The sequence below is a fragment of the Crocodylus porosus genome, unplaced genomic scaffold, assembly GCF_001723895.1.
Source record: "Crocodylus porosus isolate Cpor-Errol unplaced genomic scaffold, CroPor_comp1, whole genome shotgun sequence".
Classification (NCBI taxonomy): Eukaryota; Metazoa; Chordata; order Crocodylia; family Crocodylidae; genus Crocodylus; species Crocodylus porosus.
Window position 1 is genome coordinate 2,729,206 of NW_017728932.1, and position 10,395 is coordinate 2,739,600.

General features: G+C 42.9%; 1 protein-coding gene across 1 annotated transcript in view; it reads right to left on the bottom strand.

The window, feature by feature from the left end:
• Nucleotides 1-10,395, bottom strand: part of COL26A1 (collagen type XXVI alpha 1 chain) — a 290,417-nt gene that overhangs the window by 36,055 nt on the left and 243,967 nt on the right. Inside the window, exons 6-7 of the mRNA XM_019545291.1 lie at nt 5,497-5,650; nt 1,654-1,698 (exon numbers count right to left, since the gene is read on the bottom strand). Of these exons, the coding sequence (XP_019400836.1) occupies nt 1,654-1,698; nt 5,497-5,650 (199 nt within the window). The remainder of the gene's footprint in view (nt 1-1,653; nt 1,699-5,496; nt 5,651-10,395) is intronic.

Below are 10,395 nucleotides of genomic sequence, written 5' to 3' on the forward strand. Positions count from 1 at the left end.
AGGGGGGACCAGCAGGCACTGGGGGAGTCCCTGTTCCCCCGAGCGCTAACAGGAGTGACCAGGAATAACAGTCACAAGCTGGCAGAGGGTAGGTTTAGGTTAGACATCAGGAGGCGCTACTTCACGGTCAGGGCGGCTAGGATCTGGGACCAACTTCCAAGAGAAGTGGTGCTGGCTCCTAGCCTGGGGGTCTTTAAGAGGAGGCTAGACGAACACCTTGCTGGGGTTGTTTGACCCCAGTACTTTTTCCTGCCATGGCCGGGGGTTGGACTTGATGATCTGCTCAGGTCCCTTCCGACCCTAGAAACTATGAAACTATGATGCAATTAGCAAACTCAGGCAGGTGGACAATAGTCCCTTTAAGAGAAGGCCAACCATGTTGAGGATTGTGAATAACTGTGAACACATGCAGAGAGAAATGCAAAATCTTCATTGCTGAGAATCCCTCCCTGCACAAAGGAAGGAAAAAAAGAAATATTGAGAGTCTTCAGGCACCACAGGCTGAGCTGTTGAACTTTGGTCAAAATGTGCCCTTTGGTCATATATAACAGCTTCAATCAAGTTCAGCCTTTATAATTCAATCCTGTTAACTTGTGTAGACCAAGAGCAATCATTTGCTGCCAGCATCCTCAATCATGCCATTACAGCAGAGATTTAAAGAAGATGGCACTTATTTCCCTGCAGGTAGAAAGTGCTAGCGGAAGGACTTCAAGCTGCAGCAGGGAGCAGCGTGTCAGACAAATGCTCACGCTGCTGACAAATGGTGTTACCAGATCAAGAAAGACAAATACAAAGAAAAACAGGGGGCAGGAAGGAAGAAATGAATTCAGGAAAAGCTGATGCTGAGCTGGTGTAAATCAGTTATTGCTCTACTGGTGTCTTTCACAGTACTGAAGTCAACTGAGAGATGCTGAATTACATCAACTGAGAATTTAGCCCACCGTCTCTTATTTTGGGGAAGTGAGAGTCACAGGGGAAGGGAAAGAAAAAAGGTGGCAAAGTGGCTTAATGGCTCATGCACCAGATTCGCGCTAAGGACAACTGAATTCTATTGCTGGCTCTGCCAACGCTTCATCATGTGGCTTTTGTCAAGTCATTCCACTTCTCAATGCCTGCTTTCCTTTCTAGCCTAGCTCTGTCTTGTACAATTAGACTGGAAGACCTTTGGGGAGAGGTTCTTTAGGGGTCTTTGTCCAGAGCCTAATATGATGAGCCTAGTATAAACACAGTTGGGACCTAGGTGGGGTGTTTGTAATGCAAATAATTACACTTCTACTAGACGCAGCAGCATCTCTAACAATCTCCCACCTCCCACTGTCCATCTGGAGTAGTAGTTTTATCCTTGGCTGGAGCAGCTGGCATTCTACATTCCCCAGGATCTGGCTATGAGGAGCGATGATTTTTGGCCCTGGGGAATTAAATACAGTGCCAACAATAGAAGGGTTGGACAAACCGATGAACAGATCAGTCTGTTTCAGCACCCACAGGGCACTAGGTCACTATGGATCCTTAACTGTAGAATTACAGGTTGCTCCTTCCATGTCAGGATGAAAATTGTAATTATACTGTATTTCAGGAAGCACCAAACAGGAAAGATCATAGCAGCATGTTGTGCTTTGAAAGAAGGAAAAAAACCCACCATCAGTCACTTACCCTGTGGTATCAGCTGCTCCTCAACACCTTGGTCTCCTTTGGGTTCTAATTAGAAGTGTAGGGGGAAAATGTATGTGAAAAATACTTCTCCCATTGCCAACTGTTTCGGTGCGATTGCTATTTTTTTTAATACTGAGTAAAAAGTCTCTCTGTTGATTAACAAGCTGATCAGAAAGGCCAGGAAGCCAGCAGCACAGCTGTCTCAACAGCTCTGATTGCTTTTTAAATTATTGTCTATTCTCAGCCTTGTCAGTCAGGGAAGAAATGGCAACTTTAGTAAACAGTAGCAAGTTTTCCTGGATCTTCGCCTGGAAAGACCTCAGCCAACTCAAAGCTAAAAGGTCGTTCTTAAACATTCCCACCGTCCCAAGCATCTAGCTCAAATCAACCATATCGACTCCTTGTGCTAGCGTTCTGCTCTTTGTCTATCTGTCAGCTCTAGGAGTTGGTAAAAGTGCAGGGATTGGCTTGGATACATTTTAACTCAAAAAAATATTAAAAACCTGAGACAATACAGTGATCATTGTCCACAGAAATCTAATGTGGAAAGAGAGATGTGCAAAAATTTTCTGATTAAGCCCCAAACCACAAAAAACCATTTTTTGGCTTTCATTTAATTTAAGATCATATTCACTGAAGTATTTACTGAGGTTCACAAGCTTCTTAAGGGAATTTAGGCCCACTTTGAGCAGTAAATTACACTCCTATGATGAAGCCATGTGCTGGTGGTTATTTCTTAAGGTTCCAGCCTGAGATTGTGTGAAGTTCACTGAGTTTTGACCAAACTTTGTCTTGAGTTTTTGGCTCCCTCTGGACTGTAAATACAAACTGAATTTGGGGGGCTAATGGGGATCAAAACTCAAGATACATTCCTAGCAAATAAAGGCAATCAAATTTGCTTAGCTCTAGGAAACAACCTCCCCCCAACCCAAATAACACATGTCATTTGCCCATAATATATTAATGACCCAGTCAACTATTGTAGATGGCAGAAATATTTTAACTTGACTTCAAATAGCATGGTGCACCTCAGGTTTCCACTGATTACGCAAGATCTGCAGTGCATAATTCATACTAGACCAAATGGATTGAAGCAACAATAATGGTAGCAAAGATTCAGGGCTATAATATAGCTGAACAAGATTCTGCAGAAACACTGGGACACAAGATCTCAGGCACAGCTTAGACAACAGTTTCTCATACAGTGGTCCACAGATCAGCAGTGGTTGGCATACTGAATTTTCCCCACCATTTTTAATTAAAGTTTCAGTAATAACATTGTGTGCTGTCCTGTAAGAATTTTGCAAAGGTCTGTTGGTTGAAAGCATTTAGGAACCATTGCCTAAGGCGATAATTCACTCTGGGGTATGAGGACCCTACCTTCCATGCAAGAGAAAGTGCAGGTTTTTTTAAGTGTGGCTTTCAAATGTACCTAAAATCTGGATGTGACTGGATGACAGATTCTGCCTAGGCCTACTTCACTGGGAGCCAGTCTTCGAACAACAAGGGCAATGACTTACAAGGAAAGAAACTTCCTTTAGCACTTAGAACACAAGGGAAGATTGTTGCCTACATGGAGTCCTGAGGCATAAAGGAGTTTAAGTGGAGGTCTTCATCTCTCCTCTGGGACTGAGCAGCGGGATGAGGTGCAGGTACGGAGAGACCCCAAAAGCAAAAATGAATGACATGGAAAAAGCTTATAATGGACATGAGGGAAAAGGCTGCTGTAATTCAGTTATTAGCAGCTGTAACTGCAGTTCTGAAAATACTTTGCAGAATATACTATTAAAGAACCTCCCCCCGTATCGTGGTATCCTGTCAAATTGTGACATCTGGTCTGTGTTGGCTGTAGCCATGCTCCAAGTCGGCTGCAGTCATGAAAAGCTGAAGAGCTGCCATAAACTGTTCTTAAAAAAAAAAAAGGACTACGTCCATGGAGGATAAAGAAGAACCTGGGAGCAGGGAAAGTAATTGATAGACAGTGCCTTGGAAACTAGGAGTGAAGATCCTGAAACAAGGATGGCAAATGCCAAGGTCAAAGAAATTCAATGCCTGGTGATCTGTTTGGCCAAGACAACTGAGCTGGAGGTTTATTTTAAGTATATTTTTTTTCATGCCACAAGAGGGATCATAAAACAGTCCATTCTGTTTATGGGAAATTTTAAAAGGTATCATGCTTCGTGCAACTGATCTGTTGTCAACAGAAAAGCCATCCTGCTAAATACAACCAAGACACCCCCTTGCTCTGCTCATCCCCAGGAGAATACTACATTCTGAGCATGTGAGGTGTGCGTTAACTGTCCCATCTGTGGTCCCCTTGGGTCTCTGTATTTCTTCAGGAATGCTTCAGTCTATCCAAGCCTAAAAATCAACATCCACAGTATACGAACGTTTACAAGACCCGGGACAGCATGCGAGTTCTACTGATGGTAATGGAACTTGGCCTCAGCGATATCAGGATTCAGCCCTTAGGAAACTCTTGGGCCAAAACAAAGCAAGATCTTAATGAGAGACAAAATGGACCTATTTTTCCCCCCTCTTGAATTTGGCCACTCCCTTCCCAGAATGCAGCTGCTTCTCCTATAGTTTATCCCAAGGAAAGGTAACAGCAAGAAAGGAAGAGCTCCTTACTTCACTTAGGAGCAATTCTCGTTGGGTACGAGTGTCAGTAATAGGCTTTGAGGAAGGCACATCCAGTTTCCCCTGTCTGAGAGTCACTTTCAGATGAGATACTCCCAGATCATTCCATAAAAACAGAAGAACAAATCTGTTTCACTTCCACATAATGTATGTAGTTCATCTACATGTCAGCTTTGTTCTTCCAGCAAGAAGGAACAACGAAGCCTACCAAGCCATACTGAACAAACAGGCTGTCTAAACCGTGCATACAGATCCCATACTTGCCCATGAATTTGCACTTGAGCCTATGGTGTATCGGTGCATGAACACATCTGTGTTCGCAATTTAGCAGAATTGGTCACAGAGCAACTCGCTCACTCAGCCTCAACTGGGGGGAAGATCAAGGTCCAAATATCTCAGACAGCTCTGGTGTCTATAATGGAAACCCCAGATCTGAATAGCCTCAACATTCAGGAAGAGTGGCTCCCTGGACATGATCCACCTGTAAAAAGGTGATGTACTGATGTGCTACATTGCTGGACAGTACGCTATAACGACATAGCAATCATGTGGGTCTACACATGATTGGCAGCTACGTTGCCCTAGCGATGCGCTCCCCCTTTTTGGTGCACTGCTATGCCAACATAGCGGTATGGGCAACTACAGTGCTGTGCTGCCATGGTTTAGTACTTCCAAAACGGCAATGTGTAGACTAAAGCACGGCGAAGTGTAACTCACATAACTGTTAGTTATGAAAACATGTCCTGCCATATGTATTTCCTCTTCGTAGTGAATATTCTCAGCTTAGCTGAAGCTCGGATTTCCTCACTGCAAGTGCAAAGCCCGCTGCAGATGCGAATTCAGCACCTGTGCCAATGACCATCCAATTTGCACCTGCCATAAAGTAACCTAAAGCACAAGAGCCAGGATTTACTATTTGCAACTCCCTGAAGCAAAATGAGTATAAGTATCTTGGGCCCACAAGAGGGAATCTGCCCATCTGACAATCTACCCCATACTATTTGTTATCTTTATATTAGAAGGAAAGAACTGGAAAGATTTCATTCCTGGTTGTGGACTGTATCAAAGCCAAGTGCAATGCACTATTTGAGACCAAGTTATACAGAAGCAGCCTATTTATTGATCACCATATAGAGCTCAGATTTGGATTTGTACCAGGTATCAGGGCACTAATGCATGCAGTCAGAGTAGAGGTTGTCTTACCAGCTGATCCCACTGTCTTCCTTAATACAGTCCCAGGGTTTAGCAGGGGAATGGCATCTGGTAGCAAACCATCATACCATCTGCCTGTTGGCCTAGGGATTGGCAGGTCATTCTCCAGAGCTGGGGTTCTCTCTGCAGCCTCAAGCAGAAAAATCTAGATATAGAAAGAAAAATGGTGTCAGCATAGCTCTCTGCTCAGTCTGGACTCAGAAGGGCTGACCCCTCAATCAGCTATTAAGGTAATGGGAACTACAGGACTTGAGTCTGAAAGGTTCTTCATGAAACCAGCTTAGATTACTGCAGGCAACAGACTGCTGCACAGAGGTATGGGCAGAATTTCAGTGTTTGACTTAAGCTCCATTAATTTTCCAGAAACAGGTCATAATTAGCTAATGAAGAGCTTTGGGGTGCTTCACAATGCTGCATCCCCCTGAACTGGACTTCAGAATACGCTTCACAGTTTGCAGGAAATGTTTGGAACCAGAAAGGATGGGAGACTTGATGAGAACAGCAACGCGCTAGGAGGGAATAGAGTTGGACAGAGCCTCCAAGCCATTCCTTCATATCTTCCTCAGAAATGCCTCTGGTGGTCTTAGTATCAGCACTGTCTGTATTTTTTAAAATTTTAACAAATTTGTGGAATTTGAAGAGGCAAATTAAAATGCTTCTGCAAAATATTCAAATCAAAAACTGGTGGAAACTGGTTCAGCTTTGAAACACATTTTTTTTTTTAAAGGAGGAATGGGTAGAAATTGTTTTAAAAAGTAATGAACATTTTACCTACCAGCTCTGCTAAACCTATGCCAAGCTACTCAGGGTGCCAGCTCTCGTACAGCATAGCCCACTACTGCCAAATAAATTATTTCATTTACTCACATACAACTTGCCCCTTCCCCCAGAAACTCAGTCCTCCAAAGCTGGGTGTGTGTTTTAAGTGGGGAAACTGATTTCTGCACTGGAATTAAAGCATAGGGATCCTATGATGGCTGCTGGGCTTTTGCTCTTCTGCCAGCCTGACAGGGGGAGGCAAGGAAGTGCAGCCTTCACTTCCAGTTAGTTTTAACCCTTTCACAGCTGCTGCTGAATTGGCAGCAGCTTTAGGTTGAGCAGCCAAAAACTAGCAGCAGCTGTGAGAAGGTTAAAACTGTAGTCAGGATTTAGCCATGACCAGAAAAATCTTAAGGTGAATTAACATCTTGTTTAGGGACATCTGGTATGTAAGAAAAAACAGAAACACTGCAGTGCTATGTGCAGCTACATTGTCTGGCTTTTAGAACCAACTGGGATGATATTGCTTTTGCAATTCGTTCAGTACCAAGCAGGCTAGCACTGCTGTAGATAACGTAGTACTGTTATTTTTGTACAGCAAAATAAATAGAAACCAAGACAAAAACCAAACGTTTGGTAAGAACTCAGTCACTTCTTTGGGAGAAGCATGGCCAAATTTCCTATAGCAAGGAGCTTCAGTCCAAAAACACATGGCACTTCCAGCAGGAATGTATCTGTAAATATCATGCTAGATCAATGGTTCACTCCTGACCTGAGGGGAAGTCCGGTACTTCTGTCTTGCATAGCACTGTATATTCCCCTTTGGAAAGCTCCAAGTGACGTGCTGATTTAGCACGAAAGAAAATAGAGCGTGTTCGGCTCCAAATGACTCAACTAAATGACTGGAAATTTTTAGCCTTATATGCTACATTTGTTTCTACATCATAAAATCAGGCTATTATTATAAATAAAAAGGACACATTATTTCTTTACTTGCAAATATCGCAAAGTTTATCATTTATTTATTATGATGCACAGTCAGAGCCAATAATGCAGCAAAGCCAGAAACAATGAACTTTCAGCAGAACATATTATTCTGACAAGCTCATCAGAGACTAATTAAATTAGGAGTGAGGTTAAGTGCAAAGGAATGGAACCCTTAGCTGGTATAAACTAGCAGACCTCCTCCTTGACTTTAAGGACAGTGTTCTCATCACTGGGTGTCTTGCTTTCTAAATGTGAAGTGGATGAGGCAGGAAACCAAGAAGAAATAAGCTGCCATGACCCCCTAAATTTAATGTCACTCTTGTCGGTGGTATTGTGTCTGGAGTGAATTTGGTTCAGTAAGTTTTCCTCCATCCATTTACTTTCCTGTTCCTATTTAGAAGAAAGCATGGTCTCAGTAAATACCTAAGCATATGCTTTAAATTAAGCTTGTGCTGACGTCCCATTGGCTTAAGACTTAAGTGTGAAATAAGGGCCACAAATATGGTGCCTAAGTGGGATCCAGCTTGATTTCTTGAAATGCCAAACCTAAGTCAGTCCTCTTTGTCCTGATTGCTTTTTTGTGACTTAGTCTTCAAGCTAAAATGAGGGTGTGCGACAAACGTAGAGGCATAAATGGATCGTTCAGCATTTGAGCAAGGCAGAATAGGAGTCCATGTAGGGCCATTTCCTGTTCCACCTCTGAGACGCGCAAGTCCTTTCCTGAACGTGAGTTCATGCTGTTATTTCCCTCACAAATTGGCTGTATAATGTTGCTGAATAACAGCTGCCATATCCCAGTGCAGAGGTGGCTTCTTTTCAGCACTGAGGGAATGTGAAGGGATCCCTGTGTGAACCTTTTAACACTTAAGTGCTCTGGTTCATGTTAGAAGTGCTATGTAAAGGGACATATTAAATCCATAACAACTGCCAGAATACAGGACAATACAGGATTTCAAGGCCCTGTCCAACAGCGTTATTAGCCAAGCTGACAGAAATCTAATGAAGTTTGCATCTGGAATGGAGCAGATCCAAATCACTTTTATGCGTGATAATAAAAACGTGTTGCTGCATAATTAGCATTGAGTGGCGACAAGAGTCCTTTTCATTAAAACAATGTTTTAAATGAATACCTGCTGATAAATGCTGTAAAAGATTTAAAGGCATGTACAAAATAATCCTGAATGCTTTTTTTCTTTGGTGGGGGGTAGGGAGGGATGTTCATTTTTGCTTTTTTTTTTTACAAATTGACTTGAACAGTCCTTATGGCATCAACCATAGTTGCTGGTATATTTTCTAAAGGCACAGACTGGTTTCTGATAGCAAGATTTAGGATTTCTAAAGCTGCTAAGAAATTATATTCTCTCAAATAAGACTGAGATGGGTTTTGAGAAAGAATGAGGTGGGGAGGGGAACTGCCTGCTAATTTACACTTTAATTCTGCTTTGAGCATCAGTTTGCACACTTGTAAAGCGGGTGTAAATTCACCCCGATTAGTAGAAAAAAGCTTACAGCCTTTTCCTGCATTTCTGTGGTGTGTCAGCCTTTGGCAGAAATATAAAATCACACATCCTGCTTACAGCTCCTTCAGTAAAGAGGATTAATTAGTTCATGTCTGTGTGTGCTGTGTTTGTTTTCTATGCTTCAGATGCAAACAGGGAATCTGTTGCGCTGAAGTACAGAAACCCAGAAAACACATGTAGGTTTAACTGAAACAACAACGTGGATCAGATTGAAGCAAATCACTGCAGGGCTTTTTCTTCCACTGCGTATGGCACAAAACACAGCATGGTCCTAACAAGCATTTATGCATGGTATGTTTTCTTAAAGTGCAGTGAACTAGAAGTCAAGTCCAAGTCTAAGCATTCAACAAAACTGAAGCCTTTAGGCCATCTATTGAGTCACCATGTATTGGTCACTGCTGGAAATAGGAGTTAACACAAAATGTCTGATATGGTATAATCCAATATTCCTGCAGCATATATGTTAGGAGTGAACAAACTAACAGCTGAAGTCAGAGCAGGAGTCAGCCTTCCTTCATTTTTTTTCAAGTTGTGCCTATAATTTCGCTTGCATTTAAAAAGTAGAAATAGCATAGTAAGACTACAATAATAATGAAATAGGAACTTATGGAAGAGTAGTCCTAGAGCAGTGGTTCTCAACTTGTTTAGGTTGAAGGTAGCCTTCGTCAGACTTGAGGTACCCCTCAGAAAATGCCAGCTCTGAATTTTCCCCCAGTTTTTGACTGTCGAAAAATCAGAGCAAATCTTCTGTTACAAAGAACTCACTGCTCCACAGGTGAGAACGTGTTTCACACCATGGAGTCCTATCTGAAATCTCTGTGTTTATTTTGTGACGAATGTTGGCACAGTGGTAACATTATGTGACACCCCACAGCACCCTAGAAAGGATCTCAAGGCACCCCATGGCGCTGCACCAACCTGGTTGACAATCTCTGTCCTAGAGCAATCTGAAATCCCTTGTTAAACAGGGCACTGAGCTGAAGGGGTGTAGGAAATGGGAAGTTTGGACTAACTTCACTTTTCCAATTGTACGGAAACAGTTGCTTCTCACCTTCGCATCCTGCGTCCCTTGATTCTATTTGTCAATATAACATTTCAGTGGACTTGAGACATAAAAATTTCTCCAAAAAACCTGACAGCTCATTGTAAGTAGGTTCAGATGTGGCAGCACATCTAAGCTATTCAGAGCTGGAGGAGCTTTTGGCAAAGCAGCACATGGTGGTTTCCAGGCAATCTTTAATTCTCCTCACACAGTAAAGGAACAGGTCATAAGCTCAGCCTCCCTTCTTACCTTTCTGATGCTCATCACCCCCTACATGTGATGAACAGGAGAGGGACAGCTTGACTTCCTCACAGGTCAAAGTCAATGCACTGAGGTCCAGGACACTAGGCTTCCCTTTAGATCAGGGCAAGCAATTATTTTGGGTGGAGGGATGCTTAACGAGGTTTGGTGAGCTGCCGAGGGCCGCATGGGTAGCCCTGCACCTTGACAGTTGACCTGTCCCTTTGTCACCATCTTCAGACCAGAAGCCTCACCCCTAACCCCTGACCTTTTCAACTGGAAGCCCTTCCTCTTGCCCTCCAGAAATAGTCCTTTTGGGAGGGAGGGTCCAGGGTATGTTGG